This window comes from Chlorocebus sabaeus, chromosome 14, assembly GCF_047675955.1.
Source record: "Chlorocebus sabaeus isolate Y175 chromosome 14, mChlSab1.0.hap1, whole genome shotgun sequence".
Classification (NCBI taxonomy): domain Eukaryota; kingdom Metazoa; phylum Chordata; class Mammalia; order Primates; family Cercopithecidae; genus Chlorocebus; species Chlorocebus sabaeus.
In genome coordinates, this window is record NC_132917.1 from 26,143,159 (window position 1) to 26,162,961 (window position 19,803).

At 56.7% G+C, this 19,803-nt stretch overlaps 1 protein-coding gene across 2 annotated transcripts in view; it reads right to left on the reverse strand.

Annotated features, from left to right (window-relative positions):
* Positions 1–19,803, reverse strand: part of OTOF (otoferlin) — a 103,387-nt gene that overhangs the window by 10,809 nt on the left and 72,775 nt on the right. For both annotated transcript variants that reach the window (XM_038006674.2, XM_038006673.2), the window contains exons 12-33: positions 17,883–18,042; positions 16,875–17,061; positions 15,787–15,973; positions 14,202–14,425; positions 13,618–13,726; positions 12,778–12,958; positions 12,569–12,689; positions 10,947–11,047; positions 10,713–10,803; positions 10,468–10,584; positions 10,186–10,338; positions 9,652–9,841; positions 9,439–9,563; positions 7,885–8,019; positions 7,040–7,201; positions 6,319–6,438; positions 5,735–5,896; positions 5,461–5,623; positions 4,848–4,918; positions 3,124–3,153; positions 2,604–2,732; positions 428–494 (exon numbers count right to left, since the gene is read on the reverse strand). In XM_038006674.2, the coding sequence (XP_037862602.2) occupies positions 428–494; positions 2,604–2,732; positions 3,124–3,153; positions 4,848–4,918; positions 5,461–5,623; positions 5,735–5,896; positions 6,319–6,438; positions 7,040–7,201; positions 7,885–8,019; positions 9,439–9,563; positions 9,652–9,841; positions 10,186–10,338; positions 10,468–10,584; positions 10,713–10,803; positions 10,947–11,047; positions 12,569–12,689; positions 12,778–12,958; positions 13,618–13,726; positions 14,202–14,425; positions 15,787–15,973; positions 16,875–17,061; positions 17,883–18,042 (2,985 nt within the window). The remainder of the gene's footprint in view (positions 1–427; positions 495–2,603; positions 2,733–3,123; positions 3,154–4,847; positions 4,919–5,460; positions 5,624–5,734; positions 5,897–6,318; positions 6,439–7,039; positions 7,202–7,884; positions 8,020–9,438; positions 9,564–9,651; positions 9,842–10,185; positions 10,339–10,467; positions 10,585–10,712; positions 10,804–10,946; positions 11,048–12,568; positions 12,690–12,777; positions 12,959–13,617; positions 13,727–14,201; positions 14,426–15,786; positions 15,974–16,874; positions 17,062–17,882; positions 18,043–19,803) is intronic.

Sequence of the window (19,803 nt, forward strand, 5' to 3'; positions counted from 1 at the left end):
TATAATAACATTTGCATAGTAAAGGCTCTGAAAAGTCCTGCACCAGAAGAAGCTGTTTCAATCAGCTTTTCCTAAACTAATTTGACCAAAACTAATTTGTTCCTTTTAGAACACCCATAATTTTCTTCATGGAAAAGAGTCTGGAAAATGCTGGATGGAATGAGCTCTGAGGTCCCTTCCAGCTCTGATGTTCTGTGGCTCTAAATGTCTGTCTATCACCGTGGGTGCTGAACTGGTCAGAGTAAAAGCCTCCCTAGACAAGGGCCTTAGCTTGCTCAGTGCCCACAGACTACTGATGCTGCTTCCCTGGCTACTAAGGCTGGGAGGACTGGCGGGAGGGGAAAGAGAAGCAGGTGGTGAGGTGGGCAGGAGAGCCAGCTACCCGGGGCGGGGAGGAGGAGGCAGAGTTCCAGGTTCCAGGGCTCACCCTCAGTGTTGTCCACCTCCTCCTTCTCCTCCAAGTCAATTCCAGAGGGCTCCTGTTGTCGAAGTTGCTGCCAAAAGATGAGATGCAAAGGAGAGAAGGTGGGTTTCCTGGGGAGGAGTCTGTTGACCCCAAACTGTGGACCCAGACCAGTCTTAATGCACTAGAAGTAGAAAATCTTCCCCACTGCATTTCAAATCCAACATGTGCTCTGCTTAAGTTGATTTAAAGAAGTTTATAAGGTGTACAATGTGACTAGTGGTACTTAGGGGTTTATGCATCTGTGGCACATATACACCATGGAATACTATGCAGCCATAAAAAAGCAAGAGTTCACGTCCTCTGCAGGGATATGGATGAAGCTGGAAACCATCATTCTGAGCAAACTGTCACAAGGACAGAAAACCAAACACTGCATGTTCTCACTCATGGGAGGGAATTGAACAATGAGAACACTTGGACACAGGGAGGGGAACATCACACTGGGGCCTGTCAGGGGGTGGGGGGCTAGAGGAGGGATAACATTAGGAGAAATACCCACTGTAAATGACCAGTTAATGGGTGCAGCAAACCAACATGGCACATGCGTACCTATGTAACAAACTTGCACGTTGTGCACATGTACCCTAGAACTTAAAGTATAATTAAAAAAAAATAAACAACACCTTGCAATAAATATTTACATTTTCTACTTAAAAAATACAGTGCATTTTAACGTTGATTTTAGTGGTATTAATAAATTGTTTTAATGTAGAAAAGTATAACAGTAAGAACATGTACTATATTTTCTTTCACTCAGCACACCCCACCCTACTAGAAGCGAGAATAAATCTTATGGAAAACTAGAAACCGGGTTTCAACTAAGTCGCCACCGCCACCTGGTGGCAGTCTGTGAAAATTGCAGGAGTAGAGACAAGACAACAGGCACCCTTTTGCAGCTCCAGCCTGGCCAATTTGATGGTGGGAGAAGAGACTACCAGTTGTCCTCAATGATCTGTTCTGCTTTTTTAGAAGTTTTGCTGGGCACACAGTCACTTTGCTAAAGATTACATTTCTCAGCCTCCTTTGCAGATAAGTGTAGCTAAGGGACTAGATTCTGGTCAATGTGAGTGGAAGTGATATGTGCAACTTCTGGATTGGGCCCTGAAAAAGAAAAGCATATGCCTCCTCTCCTCTTTAACCTTTCCTGTGCACTTGAATTAGAACATGATGTTGAGTCACCTCCAACTCTACAGATGTCAGAAACAAGAGGTCAGGATCTTAGTCCTTGACACCACTGAGCCACCATACCAGCCTAACCCCCACTCTCTGAGATGCTATGTGAGAAAGAAACTGTTGTCTTGTTTACGTCACTGTAACTTGCTACAGCAGCTTAATGTGTGCTCTAATAAATATCACACCTAGCTTAGGCTGCAGAAAGGGCCTGGGAGAGAATGTGGCTGGATCAGCTCCAGCCCCACTGAGGAAACACAACTGCAGGCATGTGCCCTTCCTGGTCAGGTGGCCAGTCAGAGCACTGAGCTAGGTAGGCAGCAGGCAGAGGACACAAACAAGAGAGCAGAGAAATGCACTTTCTGGGACTTGCAGTCTGACCAACAGATGGAACCCACATATGTGTAACAAGGGAAGAATCATTCACGTGCCGATGACCAAGATGTGTAAAACAAAACAGTATGAAGAAGAGTCGTAAGGACTACTGATAAGTATTTGTTCCCTTATGGCCTCTGAGAACATGTTTCTCCTTTTTCACAAAGGTCACTTATTCTTGGATGCCTTCCCTGATTCCCCCAAGCCATGATTTGCCTTTGTTATCACATAGTCCTCTAAGTCTCTGTTTACATGTCTATTTTGCCCAGTAAACCAGGGGCCCATCAGGGCAGGTATGGCATCTTTTGGCTCCCATAGCACCTAGTATGGAGCCTGGCTCATTGCATATACCCAAGAGGCATTTGTGGAATGAGTCAATGAGGACAAAAGGAAACCAAGCCAGGGAAGGCAGATGGGACCATCATCTTGGAAGGTGAGTTCTGAGCTAGGATTTCAAGGATGCGAGATAAGGCCATCCCAAGCTCACATGAATGGAGGTGGGACCCAGCTCCAGGGGCTGTGGGAAAGAAGCTGGACAGGAGGGTCTGAGTGTGGAGGGGGTCGCCTCCCCTCACCCTGCCCGAGGTCTCACCTCCTTCATGGTGTCAATGGAGGCAAAGTACTTGGACCACCAGTCCAGCATGCTCTCATCTGGCTCCTCCTCCTCCGGCTCCTCTGCAGTGCCCTTCTTCTTCTTCTTCTTCTCCTTCTCCTCCTCAGCCTGTAGGTTGGCCAGGTCCAGAGTCCTACATGGGCCCCTCCTGCCTGGACAATCCCGAGGGCCTCCACCCATTCCGTCATCTGCTAGCAGGAAACCTTGGGTTCCATAAGGCTCTGTGGGGCCACCTATGTCCAAGGGGCAGGGTCTTGTTTAATGGAGGAGGTGCCACGGGCCACAGAGGGTCATGACCTGCCCGTGTGATCCACTGGCCCAGGCAGGACTGGCACTGAGTCCTGCACTCACCCAGCTCTTTTTCACTGCATCCTGGGGGAGATTTGCTGGCCCAATCATGTGGGGGCGGGGGTTCCCTGATGCTGGACCCTTTGACCTGACACTGTTGCCAATACAGGACCCTCTCACCCCAGAGCCCCTGCATGGCCCCCACACTCACCACATCCACTTTGACAACAGCTTCAGAAGTCTGCAGAGGAACCAAGGAGACAGGGGCAGAATTAGTCACTGGGGCCTGGAGTGGCAGGCAGTGGCCCAATACAGGGCGTGTGGAGGAGCCGAGATGGAAATTACTGTGTGCTGGCAGCCCCTGTGCCCTCAAGGTCAACTTTGCTTTAATAATGGCATTCTGACTGGTGAGTCTGCAAAGGGTCTGAGTGAGGATGTTTCTTTGGGTGGCCAAAGGAACAAGGGCGTGTGTTCTAGGCTGGCCCACGTTCTGCCCTTCCCTGTAGGGTCTGCAGCTTGTAGGCCACTTCCACACCCAACCACCAGGTGGTAGGTCTCTCTCTGGCAGATGAAGGGTCTTAGTCCGAAAGCCAGGAGGAATAAGGGGCTTCCACCTGGAAATCCTCCTCCGACCCAGGCCAGGGAAGTGTCATTTGTGAATGGCTGGAATGGAAAACCCAGGGACCCTTTGGAAAGGACACTGATGATCTCTTAAGGAATCATTACCTATGGTGTCATTTGTTGGAGTAAAAATTACGGCAGGTGATTATAATAAACTGTGATGGCTCACTCTGTCTCTCATATACACATACCGCATACCAGTGCACATGCACGCACGTGTACATGCACATATGCACACCGCAAGCACACATGCACACATATATGCACACACATCACACTCATGCATTCACACATGCACATTTACACACCACACACACATGCACACATGCACATATGCACACCACACACACGAATGCACACATATATGTACGTACACCACAGGCACACATACACATGCACATTTACATACCACACACATGCATGCACACATGCACACCACACACACATGCGCACATATATGCAAATATACCACACTCATGCATGCCACATGCACATTTACACCCATGCATCCACATATCCACATACACCATATGCACATATGCACACATGCACATATGCATACCACGTGCATGCATGCACACATATATGCACATACACCACATGCACGCATGCACACACATTTACATACCACACACATGCACATATGTACACACACTACATGCATGCACAGACCTGTGCATGCGCACACCACACACATGCACACATACATGCACATATGTACACCACACACATGCACACATACATGCACATATGCACACCACACACATGCATGCACATGTGCACACCACATGCATGTGCACACTCGCATATGCACATACACCACACACGCATGTACATATGCACATATACACACCACACACTCATGCATGTGCATATGCACATACACCACACACATGCACACAGGCACATACACACACCACATGCACACATGCACACATGCACATATGCACACCACACACACATGCATGCACATATGCACATACATCACATGCACACACGCACACATGCATACCACACACACGCATGCACGTGCATATGCACATACATGCACACATGCACATGTGGACACCACAAACATGCACGCACTCCTGCACATTTACACACTACACACACACATGCACGCAGGCACGTGCATTCCAGGACAGTGTTAGGTGGAGCTGGTTGGACACACAATCAAGGTCAGCCCCCAACAGTCACATGCCAAAGGAGGTTCTTAGTGTCCTTCTCTCTCAGGGCAGATAGTCTGGTTCACAGGACGTGTCACACGAAGTTGCACGTTCCCAGCCAGCGGGGGACTGACCCCACCCGCCTTACCGCATCCAGCTTCACCATGGTCTCCAGTTTCTTGATGGGTACCTCTGGCTCCATGTTCACCACGACCTCCCCTGTGGAGTGAGAGGAGGGGGCCCCATTGCACAGCACACGGCAACGCCGGAGAAGCCTGACTGGACAGATGGACAGATGGACAGACAGGCAGAGGAAGGAGCAAGAGGAACAGTGAGATTGGCGGGGCAGGAAGGTGCAGAGAACTAAAGTTGATTCTGGAACTTTCTGAGGGAAAGGGGGACAGGGCAGTCAAGCGAGGAAAGATGGGCATGGGGAGGGAGGAAGAGAGCCCAAGAGAAGGGGGAGCTGTGGAGGCCGGCGGGAGGTAGGTGGCGGAGAGGCCTGGGTCTTCTCCATCAGCCAGCACAAGGGACCTTGTGCCCTCAGGCCCTCCCAGGCTGTCTCCAGCTCTGCCCTCTCTGGCCGTAGAGCTGGGGTCGCCCTGGGCAGCCTTCCTTGGCTACCAGAGTGGACCTTCTTCTGTGCCATCCCTCAGACCCAAGGAGCAAACTCTGGCCACAGCTTGGACTGGACTGAGACCTGGAGCCCTTCCCTGGGTGGCATGGAGCCAGGCTTGGTGGCAGGGTGGGTGTGGCCATACCCGTGGTGTTCCAGCTGGGGGCCGAGCGGTCTGGGGGCCGGTAGATGAAGCGTCGCAGGGAGCTGACGGCATGGGAGCCCACCAGTGTATAGCGACCGAAGGCCCGGCAGTCCACCACGCGGATGTTCAAGGGCGGGTGCAGCAGCTCGTTCTCTGGGAGGTCCTGGGGTGTTGGTGACAGGAGCCTGAGCCTCCGAGAAGGGGCAGAGGAAGCCGGCTGGCTGAGTGGAGCCACACTGGCCACAGGACGTCCTCCGCCGGGGCCTGCACTCACCACTTCAAACCACTTGACGAGGGTGTTGAAGTTGGGGTTCTTCTTATAATTGTGGATCAGGGATGACTGCACCCCCTTCCCTGCACACTCGATGTCCACCCGTGGCCGGTCCACCTGGGCCAGGTTCACCCGCTTTAGGTCCCGTAGGCCCCAGAACAGCACCTGGGAGAGGTTGAGGGGCGTGCAGAGAACCCCTTAGTCAAGGGAGCCGCCGTAGGGGCGCTGGACCATCCGTGAAGGAACTGGGTAGTAGCATGGGCAGAAGTTCACCCCAGATTTCAAAGGGCCAGAGCAGGGCCAGGAGAGCAGAGGAGGGGCATCCTTCAGAGATGAGAGTGGGGCTGCCCAGAGAAGGGGTGCAGAGTCAGGGGTGCAGAGCCAGGGGTGCAGACAGGAGGGCCGGGCACGGTGCTGGGACATGGGAGTGCGACTTGGTGCGGACGGGGGCAGGCCCTGGGCTGGGGCAGGAGCCTGGGTCTGCTGGCTCCTGGTGATGGTGATGGGAGGGGGATGAGAAACCACTTCCCCTCCTGGGCCCTCAGTGTCCTCATCTGAAAGGGAAAGGCCACACAGGGCCCTCGCACCTCCACTCGGTACTTGCTGAGCACGGGCCGGATGCCCACAGGCACAGGCATGATGGGACCTCGGTCCACGTCCACCGGACCGTTGATCGGGGGCAGGTCAGCCTTCCCTGCTGGCCCAATCTGGGGAATGGGGGTCATAGGTCACACACTGGGGAGCCCAGGGACAGGGTCTCTCTCCCCATGCATTGTTTGCCATGAGATCTGGGGAGACAGGGAAAACCCCCTAAGAACCACTCCCCTAGCTTCGGTCAGGATGGGAAGGAGAGAGGCCCCCAGGCCCCAGGCCCTAGCTCCAGGCCCCAACCCCCAGGACCTAACCCCCAAGTCCCAGGCCCCAGCCCTCAGCCCCAGCCCCCAGTCCCAGGCCCCAGCCTCCAGGTCCCAGACTCCAGACCCCAGCCTCTAACCCCCAGGGCCCACCCCCAGGTCCTACCCCCAAGGCCCACCCCTAAGCCCCAGCTCCAGGCCCCAACCCCCAGGCCCTAACCCCCAGGCCCCAGGTCTGAGCCCTCAGCCCCAGCCTCCAGCCCCAGGCTCCAGCCCCAAGCCCCAGCCTCCAGTCCCAGACTCCAACCCCCAGGCCCCACCCCCAGGCCCCACCCCCAGGTCCCACCCCCAGGTCCCACCCCCAAGCCCCAACCCCAGGCCCCAGCCCCCAGCCCTAGGCCCCTCCTCCCAGCCTCCAGCTGCCAGGCCTCAGTCTCTCTTCCCTGTGTCCCACCTGCAGCAGCTCAAAGGCCGCCAGCAGGTCTCCAGCTGTGGCATTGCCACGGTAGATCTGGTAGTACTCGAGCTGGGGCGGGAAGCGGGGTGGGCAGTACGCCTCATCTGCCATCTTCACCAGGGGCTTGGCGAAAGTCCGGCCCATGAAGTCAGCTTTGCCCTGACACAACAAACAACCCAGATGCCTCTTGGTGCTTGCTGTCCACACCTGTGATCTCGTTTAGTCCTTACCACAGCCACATGAGTTGTTGTAAGGGACAGGTGTGATCACCCCATTTTACAGATGGGGAAACCAAGTCTCAGGGCCCACCAAACACTTGTTCAAGGCCAAGCAGTCAGTGAATAGCTCAGGACTAGACATGAGGTCCTCCTACGTCTAGTCCAGGGCTATCTGGGCACCTCAGCAGCTGAGGTGGTACGTGAGAAGGTGGCTCACTAACTCTCGGGAGTCACCCCAATCCCTTACTTCCTGCTCCAGAATCTCCACGGAGGACGGCAAGGCTGTTACTGGTTGTGGTAAGTGTGGGCAGGGTTCAGGAAGCCCCGGGGTGAGGAGGCTAGTGACAGCAGGACTTGCCAGCACATCTCCAGGGCTCGGACCATTGGTGACAGGAGGTGAGGATGTCCTGGCCTGGGAAGGGGTCAGGCTGTCGCAAGCTGGCAGGAGGCACCTGGAGGCACTGGGTGTCAGCCCTCACTCCCAGCTTCCCAGTCAGCACCTGGCCAAGGAATTCTGCGGGTGGGTGGCGGAGGTGGCCGGCACAGCCTCAGTGCAGGTGGAGTGCAGGGAACAAGGGCCAGGTGGGTGCTGCTGAGGTCCCTGGCACCAGAGCCCACCCATACCATGGAATCCTGGTCGTAGATTTCAATGACAATGATGGGCGGATCGTCCCTCAGCTCATGAGCTTCGCCATAGAGCTCCAGATTGTCGAACACCAGCATCTGGTCCCAGGTGGGACACAGGGTCTCATTCAACACCTGCAGCATGGGGTGGGGAGACAGGTGACAAGTGACAGAGGGTGGGCAGATGCAAGAACAGGAGCTGCCCCTACTCACTCAACTTCCACAGAACCTGGGGGCAGGAGTGACAGATTTCTTGATTCTTCCAGAAATCTTAAAATCAAGGCCAGTGTAAGGTTTGCCCCAAACCCCCTTCCAACGTCCTCCTTGTTGTCCCTGTCTTGTGAATATAACCACAACTAAAGCCCGTAGCCTTTCCAGTGTGACCCGGGTCTGCAGTTATCTGCAGGGCTTCCCCTGAGAAACCGGGGCACTGGCTGACCTGTGGCTCCAGGCCCCACAGGCTCACAGGCCCCACAGGCTCACAGCTCCAGGCCCCACAGGCTCACAGCTCCAGGCCCCACAGGCTCAGAGGCCCCACAGGCCCCACAGGCTCTAGGCCCCACAGGCTCTAGGCCCCACAGGGCTCCAGGCCCCAGGCCCCACAGGCTCTAGGCCCCACAGGCTCCAGGCCCCAGGCCCCACAGGCTCACAGCTCCAGGCCCCACAGGCTCCAGGCCCCACAGGCTCACAGGCCCCACAGGGCTCCAGGCCCCAGGCCCCACAGGCTCACAGGCCCCATAGGCTCCAGGCCCCACAGGCTCTAGGCCCCACAGGGCTCCAGGCCCCAGGCCCCACAGGCTCACAGGCCCCACAGGCTCTAGGCTCCAGGCCCCACAGGTTCACAGCTCCAGGCGCCACAGGCTCATAGGCCCCACAGGCTCCAGGCCCCAGACCCCACAGGCTCCAGGCCCCATAGGCTCCAGGCCCCAGGCCCCACAGGCTTTAGGCCCCCACAGGCTCATAGCTCCAGGCCCCACAGGCTCACAGGCCCCACAGGCTCCAGGCCTCAGGCCCCACAGGCTCACAGCTCCAGGCCCCACAGGCTCATAGGCCCCACAGGCTCACAGCTCCAGGCCCCACAGGCTCCAGGCCCCAGGCCCCAGGCCCCACAGCCTCATAGGCCCCACAGGCTCCAGGCCCCACAGGCTCACAGCTCCAGGCCCCACAGGCTCACAGCTCCAGGCCCCACAGGCTCCAGGCCCCACAGGCTCACAGCTCCAGGCCCCACAGGCTCCAGGCCCCACAGGCTCACAGCTCCAGGCCCCACAGCCTCATAGGCCCCACAGGCTCCAGGCCCCACAGGCTCACAGCTCCAGGCCCCACAGGCTCCAGGCCCCACAGGCTTCAGGCCCCAGGCTTCAGGCCCCAGGCTTCAGGCCCCACAGGCTCCAGGCCCCAGGCCCCAGGCCCCACAGTCTCCAGGCCCCAGGCCCCAGGCCCCACAGGCTCACAGGCCCCACAGGCTCACAGGCTTCACAGGTCCTAGGCCCCACAGGCTCACAGGCTTCCCGGTACTCTCAAAGCCAGAGCCACTCCCTCCCCCCAGGCCCTCACCTCTGTGCACTGACTCTGATTGATGAAGAAGACGCGGGCGAAGGGGTCTGAGAGTCCGCTGCTGTCGGCGGCAAAGAGGCTGCGGGCCTGGTACATGTGGGCTCGGAGCTGGAACGTCTGCTTCTCTGTGGGGAAGGGCAGCCTGAGGTTCTGGGATGGGCAGCCCCTCCGGCCCCTCCCAGGTGAGGCTTCGAGTGAGGGGTCCTCACTCACTGGTGTAGACCAGGCTGACGGGCGGGAAGGCGTGCAGGCCCAGGCCCTGGGCCGCCTTGACCTCCTGGAAGCCACAGGGCAGGCCGCACAGGAAGTCCTTGCGCTGTTTGCTGAGGCCCAGCCACAGGTACAGCTCCACCTTGGCCTGCACTGTCCAGCCTGCTGAGCCGAAGCCTCGCTTCCCTGGCAACTGGGGGTGGGCATGGGGTCATCAGGAGCCTGACGGCTGCCAGGGCCCACGGGGTGGGGAAGGGGCAGGGGCTGGCAGAGGCCCTGGTCAGAGCTGCCCTGCCCCTTCACAGCATCCTGCTGGGCTGGGGTCCAGTGGAGACAGGGAGATGGGCAGGGAGCCGTCCTACCCCTTCCGCACCCCTTCCCTCACCTCCTTCCCCCACCTCCTTCCCATTCTCAGCTCTTCTCTGAGCACCTACTGCTTGAAGGCCTCACTCTGTCACTCAGGCCCTCCAGCCCCAGGTGGAGCTGCTGCTCCCCTGAAAGGATCCAGGCCCCCATCCATCCTGCCCCCTCCAGCACCTTGAGGAAGAGCGTCTTGACCTTGGCGCAGTCCTTGCCGGTCTCCTCCTCCACGATGGAGAAGAGCAGGTCCTTGGAGGGCACACGGGCATAGGCGATACGCTTGTTGTTGCTCATCATCCAGATGAAGATGTCGGGAATGCTGTGCTGGGGCTGGTGGGGTGGGGAGTGGCCAGGGGCAATGGGTAAGAGGGTCCAGCCTCCTGACTGAGTCCCCTGAGCCTGAAGGACCTCAGAGAGCCAACCCTGGATAAGGCAAAGCCCCCTCGCCTTGGGCCGCACCTCGTCTGCCAGGAAGCGCAGCTTCTGCAGGAAGTTCTGGCACAGCCTCAGCTTGTCCCGCACCGTGTGCCGCTTCACCTGGGCCCGCAGGGTCCTGGCCTGCTGCCCCATGCTTTCCTGTGTGGGAGGGGGTGTCAGCGGAGCCCAGCTACCGGGGGACAGCTCGGGCCATGACAGAGGCAGCTGTGACACCTTCTCACAGCCAGGCCCTCCCTCCAGTCCCTGCGGTCCAGCCGCGTCCTCACCAGCTCCCTCATGCAGGACTTGAGGCGCTCCCGGTCAAGCCTGGTGCGGGATGAGTGGCCCTGATCCTTGTCAGCGAGGGAGAGGAAGCGACTGGGGATAGGGGGAGCTTGGATTTAGAGAGCCTGACAAGCAGGGGCTCTGTAGATTCTTCCTCATCTACCCAGCCCTGGCGGGGTCCCCTTTGTCCAGTTCTGCTTTGTCCTGCCCCAACCTGCCGCCCCCCGGCTTCTCACCAGCAGCCGCAGCTCAGCTCCTCCAGGACGCCCCGCAGGCGACGCTCAGGGTAGAACTTCTCCGTTTTGATCATCTCCTGTACGTCGTTCAGGCCTTCTTCCTGTGAACCAGGAGTGCCAGTGATGCTGGGCCACAGCCCCACCTCCCCAGCCTCCCCAGCCTTCCTAAATGTCTCCTCCCCATTGATCAGGGGAGTGAGGGACCGCATGATCTGGGAGCTCTTGCTAGGGCCGTCCTGAGTATCGGTCATTATGAGGAAGTCATCAATTTCCCAGGTTCTGTTCTCAGAACCTGGAGATGTTGGTGTTCGTGGGTTCTTCAGTTCCTGAAGGAAGAAGCCACCTCTGGACTGTGACTCTGTGGTTCTGGTGGGCTCACAGGGCCTGGGCAGAACTCAGGCCTAGGCAGGGGGCTCATGGCTGGCCAGAGACAGAGGGAAACCCAGGATCCTGACGTCACTACAAAATGCTGGGGCCTGTGGCAGGGCATGGGAACAGATGCCTGGGGGAAGAGGGAGTGGCTCTGGCTCTGAGAGCACTGGGAGGGCTGGGAGACCCAGGTCCCACAGGAGACACCGGTCAGCTAGTACCCCACTCCTTAGCGGGAAGCCTTGCAGACAACTGTAGGCCCAGATCATACTGCAAAGGCTGTGGGCTTTAATTGTGGTTATAGTCACAAGACAGGGGTGACAAGGAGGACACTGGTAGGGGGCTGGGAGCAAACCTCATATTAGCCTTGACTTTTTTGGAGGTTTTAATTCATTTTTATAAAATATGAGCTGGCTGAGCTTCAGGGAACTTCAACAGGGAACAGCAACATCTCAGGGAAGGGTGGGATTATCTGCTGGTCCCTGCTCCCCCAGGTTGGGGAGAAGGAGGTCTCAGGCCAACAGCTGCGCTCCTCGCCCAGTCAGTGCCCATGGGTCAGGCAGGGAGAGGGGTGGGCGGAGGAGAAGGGGGCAGCTCCTGAGCTTCAGACACTGCTCGCTTCTCCCTTCTCCCCATTTCCCTTCCCTAGCCTTGCTTTTTTATTTTATTTTATTTTATTTTATTTTATTTTATTTTATTTATTTTTTTGAGATGAAGTTTTGCTCAGTCACCCAGGCTGGAGTGCAGTGGCACGATCTTGGCTCACTGCAACCTCCGCCTCATGGGTTTAAGCAGTTCTCCTGCTTCAGCCTCCCAAATAGCTGGGATTATAGGCGCTCGCCACCAAGCCCTGCTAATTTTTGCATTTTTAGTAGAGATGGGGTTTCACTATGTTGGCCAGGCTGGTCTCGAATGCCTGACCTCAGGTGATCCACCCACCTTGGCCTCCCAAAGTGTTGGGATTACAGGCGTGAGCCACCACAACTGTCTCCCTAGCCTTGCTTTTAAGATTTCTGGAAAAATCAGGGAACCCAACACTCTGGCCCCGGGGTTTGTTGGAGGCTGCAGTGACTAGAGGTGGCTCCTGCTCTTGTCTGTGCCCTGGGACCTGGGGCTGAGGATGGGAACAGAGGTCCTGCTGGGGCCATTCCTGCAGCCTGGGCAGACCAGCTTTGTGTGTTGCAGGCAATGCCCTCTGACAGCACCCTCTTCCCCAGGACCCCACCCCTGCTGGCCCCTGGCCTGGCCCTGACCAGCTTGTCAGCGATGTGGTCCATGATGCTGGCATTGTAGAGGCGGCGGCGCTGGTCCGGCCACCAGCTCTTGATGTAGATGCAGGGCTTTCGCTCCAGGTAGGGCAGATGGAAGTAGTTCCTGGGGTGGGCAGAGGTGGGAGGTGAGGTCTTGGGGGCCCAGGGAAGTGGGAGGGCCAGGCCACAGGGGGATGGGAGGTTGGACCCACCTGTCGGTGACCAGGGGCCGCATTGGTGGGGTGGAGGAGACTGAGGCCAGGTCCCCGCCATCGCTGGCCTCGTCGTCACTCGAGTTCTGAATCAGGTCTACTTCTTCCTCATCCCCGGGCTCCTTGCGGGGCTGAGGCCGCTGGGGCCGGGACAGGCCGTCAACTTCGTTCCCATAGTTGCCTGGAGGCAGAACGGGCCCAGAAGGCATAGAGTGTGTTCCCCCCCAGGCCCCTCCCACAGTCCAAGCCGGTGCTGCCTTGGATTTGGGAAAAGGAAGAGGGAGAGTCAGGGAATGGGGCTCAGATGTGACACAGCATTAGCCTGAGAGAGGTGCCTGTGTTCCCACTCTGCTGAGAGTCAGGGAGTCCTGATGATACCTGAGTGCAAGGAGGCCCAGCCCTGGCCCAGGCCGCGGCCTGAGTTCCCACTCTCTCCTCTGCAGCCCAGGGAAGGGCCTCTCCTCGCTCTCTGCCCCAGGTCCCAAACACAGCCTCACCCTGTAGGTGGAGCTGAGGGTCGGCCCCTTTATGGAGCATGGTCTACCACAAGCACACATAAAGGTGTTTCTTGGGTGCTTGAGGCCTCTCAGGGGAAAGGGGTCAACATCCCCTACAGGCATGAGGACAGGGCTGAGGTGCAGAGCCTCACACTTACCACCTGCAGCCTAGGCCTGAAGTGCCCGGTGGGCCCAGCACTCACCTACACCTGAAGCCCCCCGTGGGCCCAGCACTCACCTACACCTGAAGCCCCCCGTGGGCCTAGCACTCACCTACACCTGAAGCCCCCCGTGGGCCCAGCACTCACCTACACCTGAAGCCCCCTGTGGGCCCAGCACTCACCTATGGTGACCTCAAAGGTGATGGGCTTGTCTCCATTTCTCCGGTCAATCATTGAGGCCTCCAGGAAGGCTCCAAAGAGAAAGAATTCTTCCATTTTCCCTGCACAGCTCTGTGGGGAGGCAGTTCAAACCATTCTTGAACTTGAGTAGGGGTGGAAGGTCGGGGGCCAGGCCTCCTTCCATCTCACAGACAGGCCCTGGGGGTGGATGGTGGGGGCATCCCACCCAGCTTTGGGGCCAGGCAGCCCACACCCCGATGGCCCCCCAGCCTGGATATCCATGGAAGCAGGGCTGGCTCCAGACACCACAGGGACAGCCATGGCTGGGAAGAGGGGTGGAGGGGAGGCACCGTCGTGAGACCTGGTGGCCGTCGTGAGATAGAGCACAGGCAGGCAGTGAATGAGGGCACAGTCCTGTTGAGGGGCTGAGTGGGAGCCTCTGCTTCCTGGTGAGGAGCCTCATCCTTTGGTCTGACTCCTCCCGTAGACAGGGCAGCAACAGGCCAAAGTCTGGGACCCAGGTGTTTTGGGGGGAAGGAGGCTGAACTGGAGGCCCTGGGGGACAGCACAGTGCCTGGGGTCTCACCTCCGAGATGGGCGTGGCCTGCTCCACCTGCACCTCTGTGGAGCTGGTGAGCTCAGGGTTGGAGGTGTCCAGGATCTCCACGGCCAGGCCCAGCAGGAGCCGGGCCCGGAAGGACACACCCTCCCCCAGGCCCTCGTTCAGGTCCTGGTGCTCGTCCAGCAGCGTGTAGTTACGTGTGGAGCCGTACATGTTCACCCAGGCTGGACCCAGTGTGGGCAGGAAGCCTGTGGCAATGGGGAGAAAAACGAGGGAGCCGTATCACATCCAGGGTTCCCTGGGGAAGAGGGGCCTCTTTTGGGGGTCCCTGGCCTCCAGCTCCTGCGTGCTGAGCTGAGAACTTCATGTGTGTTATTCAGATGTGGGGCAGCCTTCTTATACTGTGCTGGGGTGGAGTACTCTCTTGGGTCTATTTCTTCCCTGCGGGGGTCTGAGCTGGAAGTGGTGGGGAAGCAGAGTGTAGCTTTCTGCTTCCTGCAAATTGGAGTAGGAATTGCCAACAGTCTATTTGTAGGACAGAGCTAGTCCTTCCAAGTCCCCAGTAGGACCTTCGGTTCTGTGCCATTTTTGCAGCTCTGTCCCACCATGGTCACCCTGCTGGTGCAGACCCCTCCCTTCCTGTCCATCTGTGCCTGTGAAATGCTGCTTCCTCACGAAACCTTCACAATTCCTAGGCACAAGTCCCTTCTCTTATGGCTAAGATCTGTCAGGACTCTGACAGGGGTCACAAGATCCGTTTTTTTTGGTTCATTTGCTTTTTATTCTGCCTTTTTAAAAAACACACTTATAGCATTTTAAAAATTTAGATATACTTCACATGACATAAAATTCGCCATTTTAAAGTGTACATTTCAGTGGTTTTTAGTATATTCACTATGTTAAAAACCATCATCTAATTCCAGAACAGTTCCACCCCCTCAAAAGAAACTCTGCACCTATTTAGCAGTTGGTCCCAATCCCCTCCCATTAGCACCTGGAAACCGGCAATCTACTTTCTGTCTCTGGATTTGCCGGATGTTTCACATACATGGATCAGACAACGTGTGGCCTTTTGTGTCTTCTGCCTTATGTTTTGACCATCTGGTAGCACATCTATCTCCTTAATACACAGTGAGCACTTTGATCCAGGAATAGATTCTTATCTCACTCTATGTCCTTGGAACCCACCACAGGGCGGGGATCCTAGGAGGTGGTCAGTCTCTGCGAGTCTGCAGATAGGCACTACTATTAAGTATTACATATATACACACTGTAATTATATACAAATGCGGTATATACACTGCAATGATATGCATATTCATACTATAATTATTATATCATATAATCATTATTATTTTCACTTTAAATGTGAAACAGGTCACAGAACTACTAACTGTCAAATCCAGTCAGCTGGGCTCAGGCCGGCTCTGAGCCGACCTGAGCCACAAATCCACACCCTCCCCTTGAGGCAGGGGCTGCTGGCAAGGCCCTGGAAGCACCTGTGAGGCTGAGGTCTGGAGTTGATGGTGGTGGTGTGAAGTGAGGGGTCTCACTCCTTCCCTTCAGGCCACTCCCTGCCCCCCAGCACACCCAGTCTCCCACTGCTGACCTTTGTCTCCATCATTAGAAATCTTGCGCAGGTCAATGAAGTGGGTGCCGATGGCCACATCGTTGACCTTGTCCGAGTCTCGGATCTGCACCTTCATGCGTTTGCAGAGCGGGGGAAAGAGGTCTGTAAAGACCACCTGCTCATTCCACAGGGGCTCGTAGCTGCTTTTCTGCACGGAAGTCTTGCCCTGGTGGAAGGGGGAGCGTGGGTGAGGGCGTGGCATGTGTGTGTGAGTGGATGCATGTGTGCGTGTATGAGTGGCTGTGTGTGTCTGTGTGAGTGGGTGCATGTGTGTGTGTATTACTGGGCGCATGTGTGCATGGGTGAGTGGGTGTATGTGTGCGTGTGTGAGTGGGTGCATGTGTGCGTGTGTGTGTGAGTGGGTGTGTGTCTGTGTGAGTGGGTGCATGTGTGCGTGCGTGTGTGAGTGGGTGTGTGTGTGTGAGTGGGTGCATGTGTGCATGTATTACTGGGCACATGTGTGCATGGGTGAGTGGGTGCACGTGTGCATGTGTGTGTGAGTGGGTGTGTGTCTGTGTGAGTGGGTGTGTGTGTCTGTGTGCGTGCATGTGTGAGTGGGTGTGTGTGTGAGTGGGTACATGTGTGCATGTATTACTGGGCACATGTGTGCATGGGTGAGTGGGTGCATGTGTGCGTGTGTGAGTGGGTGTGTGTCTGTGTGAGTGGGTGTGTGTGTCTGTGTGCGTGCATGTGTGAGTGGGTGTGTGTGTGAGTGGGTACATGTGTGCATGTATTACTGGGCACATGTGTGCATGGGTGAGTGGGTGCATGTGTGCGTGTGTGAGTGGGTGTGCGTGCGTGAGTGGGTGCATGTGTGCATGCATGCCTGTGTGTGGACTTGTCTTCACTCTTCCCATACCCCCAACCTCTCCTCCCTCTCATGCCCCCTGTGCAGCTCTCAGTCTAAGGACTACAGGAGGCAGGGAGGATCCTCTAAGCCCATCCCTGGCCGACATGATTTCCAGCCTTTTCTTACCCGCCCAGCTGCCCCAGGCCCCATGCCCATCAGCCTGCACTTGTGATGCCTGTCATCCAGCTCCCGCCTCCTGTACCTCATACCCCAGTACCTTCTGGCCAGCAAAGAAGACTTGCACATAGGGGTCCACGAGGTCCTTGTTTTCACCGATGAAAGCCTTCTTTACATTGGCCATGAGGCTTGTGTTCATACGGGGCAGCCCCTCTGCTCGGTAAATTTTCACATAGAACCGGGCCCACTGGCGTTCTGGGGGCACCCCCTCAGGGAGCAGCAAGTTCCTGCCAGCATATACAGCCAGGGCAACTGTGGCCGGGTCCAGGTCCCCAGCCCCCGTCCTGGCATCTACACACCCCTGGGTCCTGGCACAGTCTCTAAGGGACGGCTGGGGGAGCTAGGCTGGGATGAGACACTTGTATTCATGGAACTTGCCCCTTGTGGAATTCTGGGCAAATCTCCCATCTCACTGAGCTGCCATTTCCTCACTGTTGAGGTGGCTGTAGTAATACCCACTTCCCAAGTATATGGTCGGCTCAAGCACGCTAACACATGAGTGCTTTGTAGATTGTGCATTGGGATACGGTCTTAGTATTATCGTCAGTGTTTTATAGTACTGTGCCGTATCTTTTGTTTCGTAAACAAAAACTTCATAGTAGCCACTCTCTCTCCTCCAGCTCACAAAAACAGGATTCATTGATCCCAGCACTTTCATCCACTGACTCCAGACAAGGTCACAGAATATTTCTCAACAGCTGCTATCAGCTGCCTGGAATTGGCACACCAGAAGAAACCGTGGCTCTCCCAGCACTACCCTGCTACTGTACTCAGGACCCAGCAGCTGCTGGCTCTGGTCTGCCAGCATCGATTCTTCCCACACCGTTTCTCACTGGCAGAAAGGATGTCAAAGGACTGTTATTCTCAGTCATCCTCCATCACCCGCTGCCCCTGCCCTGCCTCGGAAGAGTGGGGCTGTTTGGGAGAGTGGGCGGGAGCAGGGTGAGGGAGATGGGTGGCAGGTACTCTGAGCAAACCCTCATCGGGAACTCCCTGGGGGAAGGAAGGGCTGGCTCAGACTCCAGGGGCTGGGGTAGCTGGGCCTCACCCCTCAATGTCATCTTCGTCGGTCTCATTGGCCTTGTGGGGCGTCTTGATGTTGTCCCCTTTGCCCACCACGGCGACGTCACACTTCACGTAGCCCTTCAGCCCCGAGGAGATGTCGTCGGGGTCCGACAGGATGGCCCACTTGTGATGGAACTGGTGCTCTGCAGTGGTGAGGGGGGGGAGCACTGCACCAGACCCCCCAACCCAGGGCGTCTCCCAGTGCTCAGGGGAGGCCAAGGGGTGGCAGAGCCAAATGTTCTCTTGGCCCCTAGAGTCCCGAGACCTGGGACCACGGCTCTGCCTGTCCCTAGTCCAGGGGGTGATAGAGTCTGAGGTCCTCTGGAGCTGGGGCAGTGGGTGGATGGCCCACCCATGGACATACGTCCCACGAGTGGTGTGACTTGGAAGTGCGACAGCCCCCTCCTAATTGGGTTCTTTCTGCCTATGGCCTCTTCTATGGCCCCACCCCAGTCAGCCAGCCTTCACATAGCTGTGAAGGACACAGCTGCCCACAGGGCCTTCCCAGGTGGGGAGGCTCACGCTCCTGCTCCTCATCTTCAGCTCCTTCTGGGGCTTCCCAGTGCCTTGGGGTAAAGACAAAAGGCACGGCCTGTGGGCTCCTGATTTAGTGCTCCCTGATTCACTCTGCTGAGCCCACCCAGCCTTGTGTTCCTCCTTGCTGAACATGTGTTGCGGATTTGCCCTTTTATACCTCCATGCCTTTACATCTGCTGCTCTTTGAGCTTGGAACGCCCTCATTCCTGCTCTCTCCACCTCCATCTCTCTCTCTCCCTGTTCAATTTGTAAACTTCTACTCATGTTGCTCAAGTTTCTCCTCCGTGCAGCCCTCCCTGACTTCCTCAGAAGAGTTGATCCTGGGCTCTTTGGTGTTTGTTCTCTGTGCTCTCTATGCACATTTCCCATCTCACTGTGCACTGTGCTCATCTGGGCATTGTTTGTCTCTGATTTTAGACTGAGAGTCTCCTAAAGACAGGGACTGGCAGTCTCATCCCAGTGTCCTATAGCCTACGACTGTGTGGAGGGAAGGACAGATGTCAGGGAAGGAGGCACTTTAGGAAGGATTTGCTCCTTCAGGTTTACTTTAAGCCCCGTGGGCAAGCAGAGGGAAGCACATCACTGTGCCTTAGGAATCTGCTTCCCAGGATGTTCTGTGGGCACCAAACTCTCTGGGACTCAGCACCTCCCTCCTTCACTCCCTCCTTCACTCCCTCCTCTTCCACCTTCTACTGTAGCCCAGGCCTGCGTCCTGCAAGCCTGTGGCCCTGGTGGGCTCCCGGAGATGTTAGGGGCTGTGTGCAGAGGTTGGCCTTTCTGAGAATAGCCAGGCCACCAGTGTCTCAGAAAAGATAATGCCACAGTAGAGTCTGAAGAGAGGGACAAGCAAGGCGAGAGGGCAGGAAGGCACACGGATGAGGAGACACTGGAGAGCCTCAACCAGGCTGGCAGGCCTCCGGGGAGGGGCCATGTCCCAGGTATCCCAGGAACTTCAGGTCTTGCCAGAGCAGATGTGTGTCGGATGAGGAGATAGACAGATTGCTCAATAATTGGGTGCAGAAATGGGCAGAGGGATGGGTGGTGAGCTGCCTGGCCGGCTGAGAGATAGATGGACAGATGGTAGACGGATTATTGGATAGAAGGAGCCATTAATATCTGGACAGGTGGGTGGGTAGATATATGGATGGGTGTGTGGATGGATGGATATATGGGTGGGTGCATCTGTGGATGGGTGGGTAGGTGGATGGATCTGTGGATGGCTGGGTGGGTAGATACATGAATGGGTAGGTGGGTGGATGGATGGATATATGGGTGAGTGGGTGGATCTGTGGACAGGTGGGTGGGTGGGTGGGTGGGTGGATGGATTCGTGGATGGGTGGGTGGGTGGACCAATGGATAGATGGGTG